Genomic DNA, 22650 nt, shown 5'->3' with positions numbered 1-22650 from the left:
AGCTGTTGAAGTTTGTTAGGCACTGCAGAATGACTAGGGACAAAAGACAGTGGAACTGTGTTAGAGATAGCAAAATTCTATATCTTGTTCTGGCAGCTATTTTTTACTGCTTCCTTGCTGATCAGTTGGAGGAAGGCAATAAAAGTATCACTTGGGGAGGAAAATGGCTAGTAGTAATGCTTTGAAAGGGATTTCTTGTTGTTATTTTCCACATAGAAAATGAGAGTGTTTACTCACTTTTCCAGTAATTCGTGATCTGTTATTATAGGATAATCCAGGTTTGGAAGGATTACAGGTGGCCTTTACTCCAGCCTTCTTCTCAAATAGGTTCAGGTCTGAGCTCAGACCAGATTGCTTAGGGCTTTGCTTGGGTCTTGAAAACCTCCAGTAGTGGAGACAGCAGGGCTGTTCCAGAGCTCTATTTTCCTCATGGTGAAAAGAGCTCTTTCATCCTCATAGTGAAAAAAAGACTTTTCCTTTTATCAAGTCTCTATGTTCCCTCTCATCTTGTCTCTCATCCCACCAAGAGAGAAACAGCCAAGGAATTTGCTTCAGGTCACACACTGTGCTACACCAATGGTTTTATTTTTATGAGGGGGAAAAAAAAAAAAAAATTAAAAAGTCCCAACAGAACGTGGAAACCCTGCGCCATGTGTCTGAGAGGGACCGGGCACACAGGTTCAGATCTGACCTGGACGTGCTTCCGTTTACAGCATCGCTGTGTCGGTCTGTCCTCCAAGCTGCCAGATGTGAGGAAGCTCTTCAGACAAATGTAGATTAATTATTTCTTCTGGAAGTTTCCTTTTCAGGACTCTGATCTGTTATCTGAGACATCTCCTACATTAGCAAGCTCTGCCAGCTCTGTGGAGCTGGATCTGGCACCTGGTGAGCGGCAGAGTGTGCGTAGGTGCAGAGAAATGTGCTCTTGATTTTCCCAGCCGTACCTAGACCTGTCTCCTGTTGCAGTCAGCGAAAAAGGAATGTGTGCATACAATTCTTTGAAAACGTTAGCTGCTTCTACAGTCACGGAATCATTTAGTTTGGCAGAGGCCCACCAAGATCGCGGAGTCCCACCATTAACCTAAAGCTGCCAAGTCCACCACCACACCATGTCCCTAAGCGCCACATGAATACAACGCGGAGCTAATTCAGTCAAAGCTGGGGCTTATTTGGGAGTTAAAATAAGGAGATGGGATTGCAAGTGTAAGTGCAAGCCTAGTAGGAATGTTTGTTTAAAAAAAAATCTGATCCTTGCTTGTGAAAATGGGTCTTAAACTTCAAAGTCATGTAGTCACTTTTGAAAGTGTTGCCCTTCTCTGTTTTCTTTCTTTCCTTTCTTTCCTTTCTTTCCTTTCTTTCCTTTCTTTCCTTTCTTTCCTTTCTTTCCTTTCTTTCCTTTCTTTCCTTTCTTTCCTTTCTTTCCTTTCTTTCCTTTCTTTCTTTTCTTTCGTACGGATGGTTACAGTTCCCTCTTTCTTTTCTTTTCTTTTCTTTTCTTTTCTTTTCTTTTCTTTTCTTTTCTTTTCTTTTCTTTTCTTTTCTTTTCTTTTCTTTTCTTTTCTTTTCTTTTCTTTTCTTTTCTTTCGTACGGATGGTTGCTGTTCCCTCCGGCAGACTGGCTCCCTGTGCTCTGCTGGGCTTGGGAGCCCCGTAAGAGCCAAGGGTCGTTCCTCGGCTTATTTCGCGCTCAGATCGCCAGATCCCTGGTTATGGAGGGGGTGTGGGCGGACAAGCAACAGTGTGATGCGAGTTGATTTTCTCTGTGTGCCACAGCTGGGAGCCCAGCCCTTGTGCTGGTTTCCCCGGGCCATTGCCCTCCAGAGCCCTCCTCTGCCAGGCCGCCTCTGCTCGGCATCGCCCTGCCAGGGAGAAAGTATCAAACCGCACGTGAAAGGGTGGAGGAGGAAGAGCAGTTTTTCCCTCGGATTTGGAGGTTTTGGTAGGGCTTTTTCCCCCCGCTTTTATTGGCCGTGAGTGCACTGACCGCTTAACCACAGGGACCGGGCTGGCTCCCTCCCCCACGCTTCCTCTCCCTGGCAAAGCGCAGTCGCTCAGATTTCCTCCCAGCACGGGCGGATGGCGGCTCTCAGCTACATTCCTCTCCATACAAAAGGAGAGGAAAAACTGCTCTCTGCACGGGCAGATGGCCGAGTGTTTCCTGGCAGCTCCGCTCCGCTGTCCTTTTTCCCATTGTCCCGGCACAAACACACGCACACATGCACGCACACACCCACCGAGAGCGGCTTTCCTCCTGGAAAAATAAATAAATGCGAGCCCTCTTTGCAGAGGTTTATTCCTCCTTGGAGCTGTGTGAGCTTCCTCCCCGCGATGGCTGAATCTTGGGCAGCTCACGTGCTGCCCGGCCCTGCTCTCTGAGCGAGGGGATGATGTGCTCTGCTGTGCCTGGAAGATTTCCATAAAGAATAAGGTCGGCAATAAACAGATCCTGCCTTTGTGATGGCCAAGATACGTGGGAGAGGGAGGCAGGGTAGGAGCAGAGAGAAGGTTGAAGGAGACAGAGGGAAGCGGGGTCTCCTGAACCAAAAAGCAATCTGTGGGTGATTTCTTGCTTGAGCTCAGAAGGTGATGCTTGCTAGAGGCAGGCTGCAGTGGAAGGTCATGGACTTGGAGTGGGTACGGGAAGGTCGCCTGGAGCGTGCAGATGGTGCCCCAAGGCTGTGGGGATGGACCCTTCAGGAAGCTGTGTGCTAAATCCTCATCAGGAGAGACAAGAGTCAGCATCCTGCAGGGTGAAGGCCACCGAAGGAGAGATTTGCTGAGGCTCCATTTGTCTCCCTGATGATAACTTATTTTGGAAGAAGTTGAGGTTCTTCGTTTTAATGCTCTCATTTCCTTTCTGAATGTGAGACAATTTGTCTTCCTGCCAGGAAACTCTTTGCAGAGTTGCTCCTCGAAGGGACCTCTTTGGGTCCCATTTATGTTAGGATAGCAGAGATTATCTCACCACATCAAAAATGAATTCCAGTGTGGTTCATGAGCTGAACACTATTTTTTAGTGACAGGTTGTTTCCTATGCTGTCAAATGTTTGGGTTTCTTATAAGCATAATAACCCTGAATTCTTTCCAGTTCTTTTACACTAGAAGTGATTTACTGCTGTAAAAAAAGGACTGGTGTGTTTGTAACACGGCACTCCTGTTAGAGGAGGGGAAAGCACATCAGCTAGCTGCACTGGTAGAAATGAGTATATGCCAATTTATTTTTGACTTTGTTGGCACCTGAAGCCAGTTCCCCTGCATCTGCTGGAATCCTGTCTCTCCATGTGGCTGATAGATGATTCTGCTGGCAGAGGTGTGCTTGTGTGGATCGGGTCCATATTTCTTTTGTTTTATTCTGTATTCACCACAGTCATCTTCTCTGTGGATACTTTCAAAGCCAAACAAGCCAGGTATGGATCACCATCTCCGCTGATGTAATCTGCAGGCAAGGATGCACCACCAGTGTCTTCTTTAGCCTTGACTTCAAGTAACTGAATTTTCATTCATCAGGCTGCAAAACAAAAGCAAATACTATCACCCCTTCAAAGGGGACGAGCAACCTTGCTGTGTGCACACATACACTCACACAAGACCTTAAACACAGGGAGATGATCCAGTAATGCCAGGAACTGTCCCAGAAGGGTTGTCCTCTACTCCTGCCCTCACTTCCCAGGGTCTTGGTTTCCTCATCTGAAATTACAGGGTTTTTTCCAATTGTTTTTTTCATTAGTTCCTTATAAAAAGCATAGCCTGAAACACATAATTCCATTAAGAATTGCAATCATTTTAGCAGCCAGGTTGGAAAATACTGAATCATTCTCTTCCTTTCCATGTGAACTTTTTCTTACTATTTGTTAACTTACCTGCAGGAGTTAAGACTCATCATGTCTCTAAGCAGTCTTACAAACCGTACTTGCCACCAGGATGAAAAGCAGTATTTACCTTCTATGCATGCAGGACTAAATCTGTGACTGGGGCAGTGAATTTAAAAAAGTGTTTCGGGTTTTTTTGACAGGGACATGAGACATCCCACTGCTAACCCTGAAAATGCTGTGTTTGTCAGCTGAGGGTGTGTCTGCCTGAAGGAAACTGAAGAAATGTAGAATACCCTTTGAGGGTTGGGGTTTTTTTCTGTTTGTTATGTGTTTAGAGGGAGGAACAAAGAGAAAATAAGACAATGGGAAATGTGGGACAAGCTTAATAATAGTGGGTACAACGAGCCCCACCTTTAAGAGAAGACAATTCTTATTGTGAGACCCTGCTTTTGATTACTTCAGGTCAAGATTTTATTTTTGTGTCAGTCTGCACTTTTCCATGCTGAGCATTGCCTCTGGCTGAATTACTTTAGAGAGCCTTCAGCCAAAATGGTTCAGCTGTTTCAGTGTGAATCCTGTGGAGAAAATTGTTGGTGCTTCCTCTGTGTTTGAAAAGAGAATCAGGCTTTTCTTTTGCTAAAACTTATCTTATGCTTTGAAGCAGAAGTGCTGTTTGGATCAGGAATTTGTCCTTTGCCATTCCTGTACCCTAACTTTTCCAGGGCTCTGTGGGAAGAAAGTTTCAGCTGGCACATGGTCAGCAGAGGTTTTTAGAGCGACCTTGTTACCAGATGTGCTGTCCTTCCAGCTCCCCCCGTCAGGCAGGTCATGCTGGTGATGTCCCTGTGGAGTTTGACCTACAACCTTCAGCAAGTGGCTGGTGGAGGGAAGTAATGGACAAGAGGTGAGAGTCGTTTCTCAAGGGTCCATCTGCTTTAGTACAGAATAAGGATGGTCTCAAGATGAAGTTGAGACCTGGGGTGACCCCCTAATATTGCCCACAGCAGGTTCTGCTGGCTCCCTCTTCTCATTGCTGAGGGCTAACTTCTTTACAAGCAGAATCTTGTTGCCAGCCCTGGCAAGGGGGATTGGAATTCAATGATATTCAAGGCTCCTTCCAGCCCACATTATTCTGTGATTCCTTCCATGTGCTTCGGTGCTCTTTAGGTTTTCCCAGACAGGTGACTGATGTTGCCATCTGAGCAGAAAACTTTTTGCTTCCCCCCGTTTTAGTTCTTTGCTGGTTTAGGGTGTTGAACCAAGCAGCTTGGTGAGCCTGTTCTAGCTTGAAAGGGCTTTACAAGCATTGGAGCTGATAGAAGGCAAAAACAAGAAGGGAAGAAAAAAGCAGGCACACCCTTAGTCAATGGCAACCATCAGATGTGATCAGGCATGTCTTTGACCAAGGGCAGGGATGGCACCGCCTTGCTGGCAGCCGAGGGAGGAGCAGGGCAGGCCAGAACCCTAGTAATCCTTTCAGTCAGGTTAAAGACATCTCAGCAGGCAGAGTTTGTTCTTGTGCTTAGAGAGGGAGAAGGTCAGTAGATGGAATTATATCATAAAATTAATGTTGTAACACCCAGCACAGCTTTGCCGGACACGGCGGGTTCCTCTATTCCTCGTGTCACCGCGTTGTTCCCCTGATGGGGCACTTGGGCAAGGGCAGAGCTTGTGGTACGTCAATTCCACTCGGGGTTCTTGAAAACACAGCTTGTTTTGACACATGGGATTCTCCTGACCCCCTTTTAAGCCCTATAATGCAAGAGATGATAGATCAAAGAGAAAAGTTAGGACGGAGGGGAGTAGGAGGCTCTGTGGGATCTGGCTCTAAAAGATAGTGTAGGAGCATGTCACTTCCCAGTCATTGGTCCTTCGTAAGTTCATCCTGCTTTTTTCTCTTTAACAAATGACTTGGCCCTGATTATCTAGAATTATCTACAATTAGGATCCCATTACGAGTGTGGTGAACTGAACAGTCTTGTTGTTAGTGTCTTCAGTCTTCATGAGATTCACGTAACCAGGACAGTCAGTGTCTGCAAAGAGGTCACCTTGCCCTAAACTGTGCCCAGCACAGGATAGCAGAGTAGCTGAGCTGGGGAGGCACCTCTGGAGGCATCAAGCACAGCCCCATGCTCAGAGTGTGGTCATGTAGAGCAGCTTGTTCAGGACACTGAGCAGTTGGGTATTGGGTCTCTCCAAGGGCAGAGCCTCCACCATCTCTCTGGTCCTAGTCATCCTCTTGGTAAAAAGGGGTTTTTTTATGAGTAAGGTGATTGATGCTTTCACGGGATGCACTGAGATGCCTTGCTGCTGTGGAGGTGGCCCATCTGCAGGACCAACCAGGAGGGCAAAGAGGTGGACTTTGGGACTTTGTGTAAGTTGTCCGAGGAGAAACTGTTGGGGTCATCAGCTAGGGAAGGCTCATGGCATGTGTTGTGGAGCTCAAGTTTGAGAAAACCCATGCTTTGCTGCTGTGCTGGTGCTGGACACCTCGAGTCAGGGACTTCTCCACTGCGAGTACCTTGTTTCACCAAGGGAGCCTCTCCTGGGTCCTGCTGCCCTTCTCTGGCTGCATCCCTGCTTGGCTCACGTCCTCCCTGCTGGGCAGGGGCTCGCTCCCCGCGGTTGCGCTCTCCAGGGACCGCAGGAAGGCAGCGCGTTTGTGCTGGGAGCACGGCCACTGCCCAGCGCTGGGGCTGTGCACGGGGCCCACGCAGTGGCTGTGTGTGAGCCCAGGCACGCAGCCTCCTGCCTGCTGCTTCCCCCAAAGGAAAACGGGCTCCAAACAGAGCGAGGGCTGGGGGAGGGAGCCTCGAAGGCTTTAACTGTTGGCTTCCCCTTACTCATGTTTTTCCTGTTAGTGTTTTGTCTTCTTGGCATCCTTCCTGTTCTTTATATGTGTATATATGTTATATATTGTTGCCTCCTTGTTGCTGTCTTTATGCTGCACCCTTTGTTGTGTAAAGCACCCGAGCAGGGAGGCGTGACTTGTAGGCTTTGGCTGCTCGGAGTTACTCAGGTTTTGAGCACCGAGGAGAAACACAACATGTCTTTTTTATTTCTTGGAGGAGAGTTGGACCAGCTGCAGGTTGCTCCTATTGCTGTGAAGCCTCGCTGCTCGTATGCACCAGCAGTGTGGCTAGCATCCACTTGTGGACATGGATGAAATTTTTGGGAGGTGCAGAGTAAACAGAGCAAAAGAAACCTTGAGATACGGCCTCCAGCATGCAGCAAGGGTAATACCCATCCCCAAAACAGCTTTGGTGGTTTATTTAAACCTGCTTGGTTTACTCCCCACAAACAAAACCGCAAAGAAGGGGGGCCTGGGGAGGCTTGCTGCCATCACTGCCTGACCTTTTCAGAGACAAGGCTCCCCGTGTGGGACCTGTGTGCTGGCTGTGTGCATTCCCCATAGTATGGACTGCGGGGCCTTTGCAGGGCCCCTGGCTTCTGTCGTCTTCTGGTGGCTGCACTGAGTGCAGTGGGCAAAGCTGGTGTCTTCCTCTCGCTGGAGAGGCTCTTCTGTGTCTCTGTCCTTTGAGGGTGGGAGCGTGCCTCTTTTTCATTCACTGGTTGCTCTGGAAGCATCGGGTAGTGCCCCGTGCCCTGAGCCAGATGTGCGCACTCCAAAAGCGTTTGGATCGGAAGTGGGGAAGAGGGCGCTGGGGAAGGGGGGCGGGAGGAAAACTTAAATTAGAAGAAAGCCAAACAGCTATTGCTGGAGACAGATGATTACAGCTCATGTCAAGGCTGTTTCCTGCATGCCAATGAGAGATCAGTAAACAAACGCCTCTTTGCGAACACAAAGCAGGCAGGAACTCTGTTTGGAAGAGAGAGGTCGGGGTAGGTCTCACTTCACTTGGTAGCAGGAAGCCCCTATCACATGGCCCTGGGAACTGGGAGGCCGGGTGCATGTGGGAGATACGCCGAGAGGCTTCTGCTGGGAGACTTCACATCCTTCCCAGGGTCCAGCCAACAGGTCTGAGAGCTCCCTCCCCTCTCTCTTTCCTCCCGCCTCCTCCCCTATCCTTCCTTTCCCAGTTTAATTTTGAAGCACTATCAGATGACTGCTTTGTTCCCCCAAACAATGGCAGGGAATAAATTGCAGTGCAAGGTTCTCCAAATGGTGCTCAGCATCTTCTCTCCCCTTGCATGGCCTCGATGTCCCGCTCCAGGATGTGCGTGCCAGGTGCAGTGGCCTCAGGCTCGGGTTCTGTGGGGCTGTGCCTCCCATTGCTGGTAGAAAGTTCTTGTGTGGTTTTTAGAGAAAGCAGCAACCTGTCAAGCAGTACCAACTTGATGGGTGTGTGTCCATCCTTCTCGGGTCTCCTGCTGACTGAACTCAGCCCTGCTTGTTTCTTCTAGGCAGTTTGTAGGGCCCTGATCATGTTGCTCATGAGGCAGGAAAGCAAAGCATTTCAGATAACACTTCTCAGCCTCTGGCAGGTCTCCCTTCCCCAGCCTTACACACACTCTTTTGTGCTCTCTCCCCACTGCCCTCCATCTTCCCCTTCTGTGCACACAACCTCATTACTTTCCTTGTAACAGATTGGGTTTGTGTTGGACCCCTTCCGTGTGCTGCTTTGTCAAAAACTCTCAGTGAGCTGTAGCAGGTCACAGAGATGCTCCAAAGGACGTGAGCCAGCACATAGGGTAGTGTGTAGTTGATTGTAGGAGAGATGTGGGCGGTCAGGAGGGGCAAGATTTCCCTTTGCCCTTCACAGCGAACTGTTGTGTTAGCTCTGGGTGCCTTGTAGAGCCAAAACTAGGAAAACAAAAGTAGATACTCTCTGTCTACTGGAGGCAATTTTCTGTCATTGCTGTCACAGTTCCTCTGGTCAGGTGTTGGCAATGCCTGTGGGGCAGGTCTGTGAGTTATTTCTAGTGATCTTATTATTGGAAGAGATGATCATATCACCTCTGAAGCTCATCTAGGCTTGTGCCTGGCCCCAAGAAATTATTTGACTGTTGGACTTATTGGTAGGTACCTTATTATTTTCCCCTGTTTTATTCCAGAGGTGACTCTTTTTCCCCTTGTGTGTCTTCTGATGTGTTTGGATAAATATTTAATCTTCTGAGCAGAACCAGCTGATGTGCTGCAATACTCCTCTAGGTGATGGTGAGGGCACCGTGTGTGCCCTGCTGCTCAGAGGGAAGGCACAGCCCCCCGTGGATCTCCCAGGGATGACTTTGCTCCCTAAGCAGTGTGTGTTGTCAGTGGGGGTGTCAGTAGGTACCTGGCTATTGTCACAGCTTTGGAAGCTCCTGGACCACTCTTTAATCTGCCTAGTATGTGTGTTGCTTTGGTTGCTCCAGCCACATTGTGCCTGGAAGGGGTAGATGTCCCTCTGCCCTTTGTTCCGAGTCACGCTGATCCGGTGCTTGCAGTGGTGCTCCTTTCCCACAAGATTCTTGCAGCAGTCGGCAGCTGCTTTGTGGCTCACTGCTGCAAATCCAGGCTGATGGAGTCTGTCCCATCCATCACGGATGAAGAAACAAGTGCACCTCTTAGCCTGTATCATCATCTTTTCGGCCTGTCCCACAGGAGGCCTGCCAGGGAGCATCAGCACACGTCTGCTTGGAGCCAGGCGTTCGCTTTCAAGACAGGGGTTGGAAAAGGCTGAAAAGAGATGGAGTTTCCTGATGGGGAAACTGGGTGATCTTATGAAGACAGGGGAGAGCATCCCCAGCAAACATTCGATGTTTCAGGAGAGCCAGGGGGATTGTACGTGTGGACACAAGCAATGTTTTATTTCTCACCGCTAAAGGCAGTGACAAGGAGCTGCAAGGCACCAAATGAGTGCTGAGTGAAGAGACTGTCCCTGCTCTAGGGATGTTGTAAACCAAGTGCAGAGCTTTGTTGCAGCTTTGTTACAGCTTTGCAGGAATCTGCTTTGGCTGCCTGGGTGAGTCATTCTTTGGCCGAGGCCACAAGTATGGTTAGTTTTTCATTATCTTCAATCCATAGCAGTTAACGGATGGATGGATGAATTGATTTTTTTCCTTGGGCTGGTAAATTTTCTTGACAGTGTTGCAGGGCTGCTCTGTGTCTAGAAGTGAAGTGGGTGCTTGTTCCAGTTACTAATGAGGGAGAGAAGCCAAGGGAGTTTATTGTCTGGGAAAAGAGAGTCAACTAAATGGTTAGCAATGAGCTGCCCTGAGCGTGTACACATTGAGTTGACCCAGAGTTCACTCCTTGCCTCAGGAACATTGCCAGTATGGAATAAAAGGAGGGAGAGAAAACTGTGAACAAACAAAACTGATTTCCCCCCCATCCCCCTTTTTCCTTTCTCTGCTCAAAAACTTGAACAGTGGAAATGGGAGATCCTTTTGTTCTTTACTGTTTCTGGTATGGTGGGCTATCTTTTTTTAATGACAAGAGGCACTTGGTCTTGTCAAATGCCAGGCATGGCGGGGCAGCCTCTGGCAGACCAGTGGAGAGATCCGAGAGACTTTTCCATGTATTGCCTACAAGATGGTGAGCCTTTTGTCACTGCAATGCTTTAAAGCAGGCAGACCACCCTGATAAGTGAGCAGAGATGGTGCTGCAGAGTAACAGAGCAATTCTTGTATTTTCTATTTAATGAAAAAGAGTATTGCAGTACAATAAAATGGAGATGGAGTCTGTTGCATTGGCTGGGGAGCAGTGGTGCTCAGAGAGAGGGACAGTCATTCCAAGAGTGCTAGAAATCATGATGGCAAACAAAATGACTCATTTTCGTGAATGATTTATCTTATCCCCACAAGGACTCCTCTGAAATGAGATCAGTAGCAGGCTAACATGGCCCACCAGAGAGACCAGTGGCAGCAGGGCAGTGTCTCTTCAAGCTAAAATGTTTCCTTATCCCAAGCTTTGAATGTTGTGACAGTGTTACATGCCCAGCAACTACCTCAGACTTACGGCCTTAAAACAGGTTGTTGTAAAATTGGTTTTGGTTTAGTCTTTTGCAAGGGGGAAAAATTCTAAATCGGATGAGATTTTGACAGCAGTGAATGCTTTCTTGAAATGTGCTCCATATTTAATTCAAGGTGCAGCAATTGATGCAGAGTCAAAGACAATTTTTGCCCTCAAAAACTGTCAACTCCTCACTGGGCTTCTGAGGGGTATTGCTGTCACCCCTCTTTCCGTTTTGCAAGGGAAGAAGCCTGGGCTATGCTCAGAAAGCTGTCATGTCTTGCTTCAGCTCCTCTCCCGGATTTCAAGGAGAAACTTTGACCCCAGGTGTATGTGTGTAGAAGGAAAAGAGAAGGATGCTGAGCAGAGAGCAATACTTCTTCCTTGTGTCTGTCTGCAGGTGACCTGCTGCCCTGCTGTGTGCTGACATGATGACAGCGAGCAAGGCGGCCGATGTGAGCAGCAAGTCTGGGGGTGCTGTCTGCAAGTCTCTTGAGAGGTGAGAGCTTTCCATGTTCCAGTGCCAGTGTGCTTTGCTTGTGTTTATTATCCCCAACACAAAGAAAACCGAAGGAAGGAAACCTTGCCTCTGCTGGGCACTGTCCCTCTCTCCTGGCCCATTTAAACACACCCCATAGGTCCCATCTTGCGGTTCTGTGTGTTAAATCATCCAGTCAGACTTCCAATATTCCAGACTCACCGTGCTGGAAAAGGTCTGCCCCAAGGCAAGACCGGTTGATGATGTCTCTGTCAATGTTTGCCCTGCCTGCACTTGAAGCCTTCATCCCTGGAGTCTCCTCAGAAGAGCCCCACTGTCCCCACCCATTGCGGAGTGGTTTCTACTCTGAGGTCCAACCACCAGTGGCACTGCGATGGGAACTTGGGAAAGACTGTGGTGTTCACAGAGCCAGCTCCTAACCGCAGCACGGTGTCACTGCCACGGCCAGGAGCACAATATCTGTGGGGCTAAGGAAGAGCAGGTGTGGCTCAGGTCCCCTTTCCTCTCAGAAGCCTGTCCCAGACTCAGTTTGCACCACAGCCCAGCCTGCAGTGGCTGCCAGCATTGCTTAGCTCCAGGACAGAGCTCCAGGCCTGACAGCACACAGGCTGTCCCCACAGATGCTCTTACGAGAGTGCCAAGTTCTGGAAGAGGCACAATTGACACGTTTAAATTAATGGGGCCATTTCCCAAGTTGAGTCTTAATGTTGGGGTTGTGGTTAAATGGGACTATTGATATGGGTTTGCATCCCAGTAATTACCTTTTGTTGTCTTGGTCCTCTTTCCCGAGCCCAGGCAAACCTCAAAGACATGGCCGAGTGCTTCAGTTCAGAAACATTTTGTGTTGGGATGACTGCCTGTTTGGCAGGATATTGATAAAATATCACAGTATTGATACTGTGATATCACACACTTGGAAATCTCTAGACTAACTATATTTGGATTTTTTATTGCACTTTGGACCCAAACAGTGAAGATGTTTGATCTGAGAATGTCTAATCTGGTTTCTGGGCGCTGTGGGAGTGTGCCTGGGTGCATGGGGGCCTGAGGGCATGTGTGGACTGGGATGGCAGAGCCCATAGAAATGGAATAATAAAAGTGCAGTCTTTGGCCATCACTTTGCATTTGGGGTTAACTGAGAGAGATCCTCTGAGCAGGCACTACAGGTATGCCAGCTGTACCATATGTTTTCTCCTCTGTGTAACAGCAGTAGTTTTGCTGTTGTTTGCAAGTGGTCCATTTTGCGTTTGTTTGCCTAATGCCTGATGATGTCCAAAGCTCTGCTGCACACACACACCCACATGCATTGGTGAAGTTGTCATTGGTATCAGCATGTCTGATGTACGAAAAATACCTCTCTCACCTGCAGCCTACTTCTGCCACAAAGTCTCCATTTCAAACCTCATCTTGGTTTTAAGGAGACAAGGGCACTGCGTTCTGGCTAGAAGGACCTTTCCCTGAGCATCCTCCCCTCTAAGCCCATGTCAAGTGCTTGGTTTGAGCATCCTCTGCCATCAGCTTTATGAGTAAAGCTTGAGGAGCTGATGAACTAAACCAAGGATGAGCAATGGCAGTGAGTGTTTCTTTCCTTTTTCTTTGATATGCAGGATCAAGCTTGCAGATAAAAACAATACAGAAGCTGTGAAGGAATTAGAAAAACCTTTGTGGGGATTTTTGAGTGAGAAATGTTCTGAAGGTTCCTCTGTTGCCCTGGGTTTAACACCTGAAGCCGAACCAATTTCTTCTGTGGTGAAGAACCCGCTGGGAGCCTTGGAGAACTTGATGCTGGATCCAAGGCTCGACTGCTTTCAGCAGAACATGCTTAGTCCTAAAATGATCATCAGTGACCCAACTGTGGATCTGAACGTCAAAGAAAACAATAAAATCATCAGGAGACAGATAGGAGGCACTCAGAATACACGGTCACCTGGCAAAGTTGGCTTGAGGAATAAGTCCTTCAGCATCAAGGACAAAATTTCAGAATGGGAAGGGAAAAAGGAAACGCAGCCTGCTCCTCGCAGAGAGGAGGAGCCAGGAGTTAAAGAGGAGCACAGGGCGCCTTGTGTGACTGAGAAGATGAGCGGGGAGGCGGCGGGGACTCGGAAAGCAGAGACCAAGAGACTTATGAGCTGGGAACTGGAGGGCAAAGGGGCAGGCAAAGAGAATGAGCGGAAAGCAGGAACTCAGAAAGGCACAGGGCAAGCAGCAGAGCGAAAAGGGGAAGCGCAGAAGGATGAGGAAGTGGAGCTCAGCCCCGGAAAGTGCAAGGAGGTGAAAGGTGGGAAGTGGGAGGTCCAGAAGGAGAATCTTTCAGTGCTTAGTCAGGTCAAGAAGCTAGAGCAGGCATTGAAAGATGGCTCAGCAGAGCTGCAGCCACAGTTGCCTGGTACTTACTATTCCCCACAGTGCCTGCAGGAGAAGGCAGCACAGGGACACACCGCCCCTGAGGGCCATGACGGCTTATGTGGGGCTGAGCTCAACAAGAGGTTTCTTGGCGTGGACTCCGAAATCAGTGAGCCAATTTTTGGGACTCTAGAAGAGATAAGAACTTCTCATGTGAAATCCAAGCACTGCACGGTGGAGAATGTGTACACAGAGCCAGGGGTGCCAGAGAAGAAGCCCTTCATCAACCCACTGCCCAAGCCTCGGCGGACTTTCAAACACGAGGGAGAAGAGGACTGGGTGCCAGCAGTTAGGAATAAAAGAAACTTACCCCCTCTGCCATCCATTCCTCCCCCTCCTCTGCCCTCCTCTCCTCCCCCATCAGCTGTCAGCAGGAGGCTCTGGAGTGGGAAGCACAAGAACAACGCTGACCACAGGTATTGGGGCTGTGTTTCTTGAAGCTGTTGGTCTTCACGGTGGAGTCCCACCTTCCCATCTTTCTCTGAGAGAGACGGATCTTTCCTTTTTGCTCAGAATCTCCAGCACAATCAGCACTCAGTCATCTCCGAGAATGTATGAGTGGCCAGTGCTACTCCACTGGGTAATTGTGGAGGGATAAGTCATGGCAGATTTTAGGTCACTGTATTACATGGCTTAACCTTCAAGCCCAAAATTGAGGGATTTGGGGTTTTGTTTTGGTTTTCTTAGCAGCAACTCTTCTTAATTACAAAATGACCGCAGCTGGTCTGGAACAGTGTTTGGAATGATAATCTCTACTCTCTACTGCAGCATTTTCACTGTCCATAGTAAACCTCAGTGAATCTGATGTGTATGTATTCTTCTGGAGTGCTTGCTTGCCTTCTATCCCCTCCCACATGATTGTCACACATTTTTGGGGTGGGGAGCATGAAATACACAGCTTTTCTAGTGCCCTCTGGATAAATTGTCACTTAAAAATTCTTGGCTCTGTTGCAGAAAGGAAATCGAAACTTGCTAGGTTTGCTCGTGGAGGGCACAGTTTTACCCTTTCTACCATCCTGCAAGCAAGTTTTGTTTTTCTGTGCTGCTCAGAGAGCTGATTTTGGGGCCCTCTTACGCTTTTCACGGGTGGGATCTGTGCTGTAACTGGGACCTCTCGTGTCCTAAGGTTCTGTGCAGTGTTCCAGGATGTGCCATTTAACACTTGCATCTTCGCAGTGTGCTATTGCCATGACAACCCAGATTATCTATGGCACCCCCAAATGCCTTTATTTGCGTGGCAGATGAAACCAGCCAATCTCAGTATCGCTTTTTCACGCTTTATATGGGATGAGGCAGCGAAACGTTCCCGGTGATTTATTTTGCCAGCTGTGCCGCACGCTGGAGAAGTGAATTAGCCGTAATTCGGTTATGAATGCCTGTTAACCGCACCGCTCTCCTCTCTGCTCCTCCTCCCCCTCTCCGTGGTGCAGGAAATCGTATGAGTTTGAGGACTTGCTGCAGTCGTCATCCGAGCACGGCCGGGTGGATTGGTACGCGCAGACCAAGCTGGCCCTCACACGCACTTTATCGGAGGAGAACGTCTATGAGGACATCCTGGGTAGGAACCCTGCACAGGGAAGGGAGCTGGCTGCTAGTCCTGAGTAACGGGGAGCCCTGGTCAGCAGGCATTCAGCAGAGGCGCTGAATAAAGTGTGTTTATCGTCCAAATGTAAACCGGGGCCCATTTTTGCGCATATTGTTGGCAAGTAATGAGAAGAATGGACGGGGTGCTTCAAAGCTCATCAGTTTCAAAGATAAACCTGAGGCATATGGGAAACAGCTTTTATTTTTTGCTGGCATATCTCCTCTGCCTTCCTTTTGTCCCGTGGATTAATTCTCACAGCTCCGATCTGTCCGCTGTGGTGATATTGTCACTGCTGAGATAATGGGAGCAGTCCGAAAGCAGAGCCTTGAAGTCAGTTCCACCGCTCAGCAATAGGTTTGTGTATGGCTTCAGGTACCATTGCGATTCAGAAACTGGGTCCCACAATCTTTGAAATTGAGTTTTATTTAGTTCTCTAACTTCAGTGTCAGATCAGTGCCATTTTGAAGATTATTTCCTGCAACTCTCCCAATTCATATAGTGTTTTTTAATATTGAGAGATGGGTGGCCTTTGATGTAGCATAGAATAGAAGTGTCCCCCTTGAAAAAGCCATAATGAGTTTTAGTAGCTGTAGGCTGGTGCTGCATAAATCTCTTGGCTGAGGTCAGCAGAGTAGGAAGGGAATAACTGCATCAGCTCTTTGCCATGCTGCTGTAATCCTACAAAGGTGCTCTGTGCTGTTGGGCATAGGAGAAGCTGCACTTTCTCAGGAGCAGGCCAGGCATTATTATTTTGATATGAATAAAATCAGATCATAGTTGATGAGAAAGGACTCTTAAAGGAATCGTGTTCCTTTGGGACTGATGGCAGACAAGGCAATTCTAATCCATCCCTTCTGACATTTTTGAAGCTGTCGGCTTCATTTGTGGAGCTAGGGGCCTTGTGTTTGCTTTTTTTCTTCTCTTTTCTTGGGGGGCCAAAGGAACAGGGAATGTCTAAGCAGCTGCTGTGGGGTTTTTGTGTTGGGGCATGATGGGAGGTCTCAGAAACCACTGAGTAGGGGTCACCTTGTCAGCTGGAATAACATGGATAGCATTACGGGCTGGCTGTGAGGGCGAATCCATCTATTCAAACACAAGCGCACACCCATGTCCCAAGTGTGCAGGGAACTCAAATATCAGCCTGAAGTTCCTCTCCCCTCCAGCTTTTAGTTGCAAAGATTAGAAGAAAACAAAGTTATAGGTAATTGTCAGCTAATAGAGCATTTCGTTTTTTTGTTTTCTTGCTGCGTGTTAAGGCTTTGCCTGGAGTCAGTGATCTTTAATTGGTTCCTGCAATCCTGGTGGTGTTACCATGAAAGCTTGGAAGAAGGGGTGGACAGGGATAACGCAAAATAAAAAGCTGCAGTTTTGTTTTTCACAAGACCACAGACAAGTTTAATCCGCAAAACAAACAACATACGAAAACCTCACCGGTGGAGGGGGAGCCCGGACTGCAGCCGCAGGACACTGCTGCTGGCCCACAGACAGCCACGGGTGCCCATCAGCACGTGCAGGCACACACACACCCCCATTCATATGTGTGACTTAGGGGGGGTTCAGCTGCTGGTGGGATAATGGTTCCAATTCCCAGCAAGTCACAGAGATTTCCCTCATGCACCCTTTTTTCCCCTGTTCACCATTGCATACCTGGAATATTGGAAGCTGGGCGATAGATGACAAGGTTTATTTGTAAAAAAGAGGGAAATTATGTTCTTTCTTCTAGACTGAAGCTAATTGGGCTTTTTTAGCAGTTTGAGGTTGGGGCAGGCAACGGAATCCAAGCTTGTTCTTTTTTTCTCCAATCTTCCCAGCTGATGACAACTGAAGTATATTTTCAATACTGAAGAGGCCACTGAAATTAGAAAGTGGAGCCAGTTTGGGGGACAGGAGAATGTTTGCTGACACCCACTTGCCTTCTCCATGGTGAATTTGGATTCCGTGCTGGAATGTCACCAGCTACTGGAGAGGACCGTGCTGGGAAAGACTTGGGTTTCTGTCCTTGTCTGAAGAGTCCAGCTGCACTCCTGCCCCAGCTGGGCAGGCAGTGGGGAGAGCACGGGTTAGACAGATTCCCACAGCCATCACTGGTCCTGCTGCAGAGCCTTGCAGCACCACTGACTTCCAGTCTTTACTCTCAGCCGAGCATTATGTGACTGTAAGAGAAAGGCAGTTGCTTTGAGTCTCAGATGTCCACTGGGATATGGCATGAAATGAGGACAGCGAAGTGACAAGGCTCATAACTTAGCATTTGCCTGTGCAGATGCTTGGGCTGAGCCTTTGTCAGTGGTTTCTTAGATGCTTGGGTGGAGATGTCACAGCCTGCTTTGTCAGAGTTGTGCTCTTTTTGAACACGCTTAGGCTTACATTCTCTAGTACTGCTGAAGGGTGGGATACAAGAAGTTTATTACACGTGATTTTGGGTGTTTAAAACTCAAATTAGTCATGTGCCTCATCTCCAGAATTGCTGGGAAGAAAGGAACCTGCATCTACTTCAGAGACGTTTGTTGTGTCCCTCATCCCCTCCCTACCCATCCTTCTCCAGGGCAAGAGCATCCTGACTTTGAGTAGCTTAATCCTTCCCTCTTCCTGAAGTACAGTGTGTGAGATTGAGGTCTCCATGATTGGTAGATGTGTTTGAAACCTGGATTGTGTGATAGACATCCATATTCAGAATGTGGATTTAGTCTTCCTGCAGTCAGCCCAAGAGCTGGGCATCACTTCAGCCCCGAATGATGACCAGATGTCATCTCCCTAAAATGTGGGGCTTAAACAGAGACAGGACCTTCATGCTAGGCTTCAGCTCACAGTTTCATTGAGCAACTCCAAGCAGAGGACTGGAAAGAAGGAAATATAGTTATGAACTATAAGTTATGAACTCTTATGTGCATGAGAACATCACAGCTCATTTGGACACAGGAAAATGAACTTGAGAGCTCACAGGGTCTTTTCCATCTGTGGTATCTGTGATATGTTTCTATGGCTGCATTTGTCTGTGTCAGGGTTTGGACACTGTCCAGCAAGCAGCTGGACTTCTAGGGCAGTGATGAGAATGAAGCAATTGCAGGAATGCTTGAGAACAGGTCTTTATGTCTGATGTGGGAGGTGGGAGAAGACCAGCAGATCCCTAAATGGATTTTTATGGCAAACCTCAGAGATTTTCTGCACTGAGAATCTTTTGCTTTTGGCTTTTTGCTGCAGATCCACCATCAAAGGAAAACCCTTACGAAGACATCGAGACCAACAGCCGCTGTTTGGGGAAGAAATGTGTCCTGACCTTCCCAGCATCCCCCACCTCTTCTGTACCTGGGACTCCCACTAAGGTACTTTGATTCAAGTGGCCACTTCTTCTGCTCCAGAAAGTTCTTGGGTGAAATCCAGGTCCCCTGTGGAAAAAGTGGACACCTTCATTATGTTAGGGATTTTTCCTTTAGGTCTTTTGTCACAGAGTACAGTGTGATAAGAGGGAATTTACTGCCCTTCAGTGAGGTTAAAAAAAAAAAAAAAAAAAAAAAAAAAAGGCAGCGTTCACTTACATAAATGGTAGATGTGGTTTCACTTTTTTTTTCACTCCAGGATTGCCTTCCCTGGTGGTGTGGGAAGACCTTCCTCCCCTCAAAGAGGGCATGGAAGTATTTGGGTAACCCAGGCCTGCAGTAGCCTTGTCTCAGTGTCTGTGGGCAGTGCAGTCTGCCCCTGCCAGTGCCCAGGTGCCTCTGCAGCACTCCTCCCACCCCCCAGAGCCTTTCATGCTCTCTCCATGAGACAATTTGCTGGTGGGTAAGGCAGTGCCAGTCCCCTGGGTAGAGAGCCAGATGGGCATCCCCACCACAGCCCAGCTCACAGCGCGGTGCCTTTTTCCTCCTTGTCCATGGAACCAGAAGAAGAGGTAGAACTTTGGTTGGCATGTCTTGCTCATAGCTTAGGGTTTACCAAGGCCAGCCCTGCTCTCTCAGCCTCCCAACTGCTTTGGTTGATTCCTGTTGCCTGTTTAGATAATCCAAGCCTGGGACAGCAGGGACAGCATGACAGCCAAAGTCATCTTGGCAATAAATGGGTTCGGAGTGGATAGCAGGGATCTAAACACAGCTTTCCTGACCAAAGGGTTTTCTCATGCTTTCCAAGAAGCAACTATTATTAGAGCTGTTATCCAACATTTTCAGAAGTCCCACGTGCAGCATTCCTTGACATGCTGCTCATTTCCAACCAGCTTAATCAGCAACTAAGGTGTCTTTGGATAATTCAGCTCTTTAAAGTGGAAATTGTTCTGTGGTTGCTCAATCCATTCTCCTTGTTGCTAGCTGGGGCTAGAGCAGCAAGGGGCCATGTGTGTGAGCGTTGGGATGAGGCTGAACTCCCTCACAGAGATCTGCAGTCACCAGTGCACCCAGATTTCCCACACGTGCTGTGGAAAGGAGGCTGCAGTGCTGCACAGGAATGCCTTTCACCAGAGGTACAGTTCCCAGCAGGAGAGCTGAACAGCAGTAATTGTGTTACTCCACAGTCTAAAAGCCGTGACCTGCATCAGCCAGAAAAGAAATGCTGCAGCTCTCTTGGCAGCCAATGGGTTTGCAACTGCAGCATTCATCCTGCTGGAGAGCCTGGCCAGGCTGCAGTGATGGGGATGGGTCTGGACAGGCTTTCAGGACTGCTATATAAGTAGTGGCTCATTTCCCTGGTGCAGAATGAGATTCTTCAGTGCAAAAGCTCCTTACAGCCTCATTTCTACATGACTTCTCTGTAGGTGGCAAAGGTTTTTTGTGACCTGGGCGTCTTCTGCCAGATCCAGAGACGCCTGAGCTAACCTGAATGGGTTAATTGGTGTGACTAGTAACTGCTGAGTGTGTCTGCTGGTGGAGGCAGATGGTGGTGCTGCCTCAGCTACAGTCACGGTGCTGCTGTGAATCATTCAGAACCAGGCTGGAGAACTCTCCCCCACATATTCAGATACGTCTTCTGGCAGTGCAGATACTGTTCCCACAAAAGGTGCAATTTACCTTGTCATAACTACTGGGAAATTCTGTAGGAGAAGATAAAAAGTGTTCTTATTGAGCATCTTTCTGGTGAGAAGTAGTTTGCCCCTCTTTATCTGGAGCTGAGCTTTCTACTTCTCTGATGCTATTTTTGGTCAGAGACTTCAGGAACTTTACTGTGCTACTTAAATATCTTCCGTTGTACTTGCACCAAACTTGCTAATGAGTTTTGGAGGAAAGCAGTCTCCATAACTGCTTAACAGCATCTCTTGTACCCTTTGCAATCTCTGACTCTGGCTCCTGTCAAAGGCAGCCCCACTGACAGTGCTTTTTGCCTGCTCTCACTGCTCCTCTGTACCTCCTGGCTAGCTGTTCCTTATCCAAATGCTTGTGGTTGCTTGGTTGGTCTTGTCCTGTTTACAATCCCAGCCTCTGGATTACCCAGATCCTGGGGGATTTTTTTCCTGCACTGGTGTAAGGCCTTCTTGGCCATCCCCTGAGCCTGTGTTCTGTTCTGGAATGAAAATGGGATGGTTAAATTGCTGGTCAAGATGTAGCCTGGCAGCTGCATGGGTTTCTTGCATGTGCAGAAATCCACGGGCACTCTCAGGCTGTTCTGACAACTGGGTGCTGTGGCTGCCCCACTGCACATTTCCTGATAGGGCACTGTAAGCAATGGAGCAAAGACACACGAGGCACTGTGGTCATTCATTCCTCCTCCTCCTTTTCCAGTTGCTTTCCAAACCCATGTTTTTCCGGCAAAACTCAGAGCGGCGGAGTTTCAAGCTGCCGGACATAAGGAAACTGAGCCGTGATGGGACTGGGTCACCATCCAAAATCAGCCCTCCCTCAACCCCCAGCAGTCCAGATGACACCTTCTTCTCCTTGGGAGACTCTCAGAATGGCAAGAGGAGAAGGAAGATTCCCAAGGTAAATCTAGGGCTTTGTCTTTTTTTTTTTTTTTTTTTTTTTTTGCTTCTCCAGGCAGGAATGTGAGTATGAGACCAGCTTTTCTTTCGTTTCTGGTGTGTGGCATCCCTGCAAGGTAGCTGCTGTCCTGGCTGTTGACTTGACTTGTGTTTAACTCCCTTTCTGCCCGAAGGAGAAGGCACACAAACATGTCTGCACCTTTCAAAGAAGTTATTTTTCCATCTGAGAATTCATAATAAGAAAAAAAGGGGGGGGAAAAAAAGGGCATTGTAATTTTGGGATAGAAGCTGAAGTGTGTCAGAGGGGAAAAAAGCAGTTTGTATTTTGCAAAAGATGTTCCCCATCATACTTCCTTCTGTTTTTCCTGGATGGGACAATCAGAAATTATCTGTGTTGTGTGTTTGTTTCCTCATGGCAATCTGTTGCTCCTTGCTCATTCTGATTGGTGCACTGGCTGTTTATAATTTAAGGAAAAGTGTGATTGTAGGTGGGAAATGAACATAATGACAAATTGGTGACAAAACGGACTTGTCTGCAGTTACGAGCACTTTCTGCAGCAACATTTCCTATTTCTTGGATACAGCATTGCTCCATTTGAATTCTATTTTCTTTCAGATCTGCCAGGATGTGTTTTCAATCCAAATGAGGTTTGGCAGCAGTCTATCTATTGAATGTTTCAAAAACACAGTTATAAAAACACAGTTGCTTATCCCGGTCTTTGCAGGACAAGCAGAGGCTACCAGGAACAGTCTGTGGTGATTTTTTTCCATACCCGCAGTTTGCATTTGGGGAAAAAGGGATGTGTTTGTGTATCTTCTTTGTTTCCTGGTTGCCAGATCCGTGTTCATGTTTGCATATCTGGTTTTTGAATGCCCTCTCTGTGTGCCTCAGTCTCTCAGGAATGAGCCAAAGACTGCAAATGTTTAGGGTTTCTTTCCCAGTATGTCTTCACATCTGTGCATGGGCTTGAGCTCTGTCAGTGTGTTCACACATACTCTTATGTCAGCTGAAGAGAGGATTCCAAGTCTTTATTTACCCCACAGTGCCACTGAGCAGACTTGCAGGGCCAGCTCAGGGCTGTGTCAAGGGCAGCATCACCTGAGGCTTGAGCTGGACATCTGGGTGAAGGCTGCCCTTCCACATCGGAGCATGCTGCCTCCCACTTAAATATTTGTATTCAGAGCTGCCTGACCAAGTGGGTGGTGCTGGGCCTGTCTTACCTTGAGCTCGTAAGACGTGCGTGGAGGTAAATCTGGAATCTGAATTGCAATTATTTATGGAATCAATCTGAATGCTGTGGCCATATCCTTGTGCTCCTGCCTGGGACCTTGAGAGACAGGCAGGTCTGCTCAAGCAGAAAGCCTGGCATGGCTCTGCTGCAATTCCCCTCCCCTTCAGGAATGGACAAGGAGACCACAGGCACCCAATGTGCCACTAAGCCCAGCACAGCCCAACACTGAAATGTCCTCTCTCTTGGTCAGCTGGGAGCACAGGGATTACAGGATTTGCAAAGGGAACCGCTGGTGTAAAATATTTCAGTATCACTGGCTTCCACA

General features: G+C 48.1%; 1 protein-coding gene across 1 annotated transcript in view; it reads left to right on the top strand.

Moving 5' to 3' along the window:
• DENND2A (DENN domain containing 2A) overlaps positions 1–22650 on the top strand; it is a 57449-nt gene that overhangs the window by 11574 nt on the left and 23225 nt on the right. Inside the window, exons 2-6 of the mRNA XM_040061386.2 lie at positions 11108–11206; positions 12814–14025; positions 15040–15167; positions 18393–18514; positions 20897–21094. Of these exons, the coding sequence (XP_039917320.1) occupies positions 11136–11206; positions 12814–14025; positions 15040–15167; positions 18393–18514; positions 20897–21094 (1731 nt within the window). The 5' untranslated portion in view covers positions 11108–11135. The remainder of the gene's footprint in view (positions 1–11107; positions 11207–12813; positions 14026–15039; positions 15168–18392; positions 18515–20896; positions 21095–22650) is intronic.

Source organism: Hirundo rustica, chromosome 4 (genome assembly GCF_015227805.2).
Source record: "Hirundo rustica isolate bHirRus1 chromosome 4, bHirRus1.pri.v3, whole genome shotgun sequence".
NCBI lineage: Eukaryota > Metazoa > Chordata > Aves > Passeriformes > Hirundinidae > Hirundo > Hirundo rustica.
This window is presented reverse-complemented; position numbering and strand designations above follow the sequence as displayed.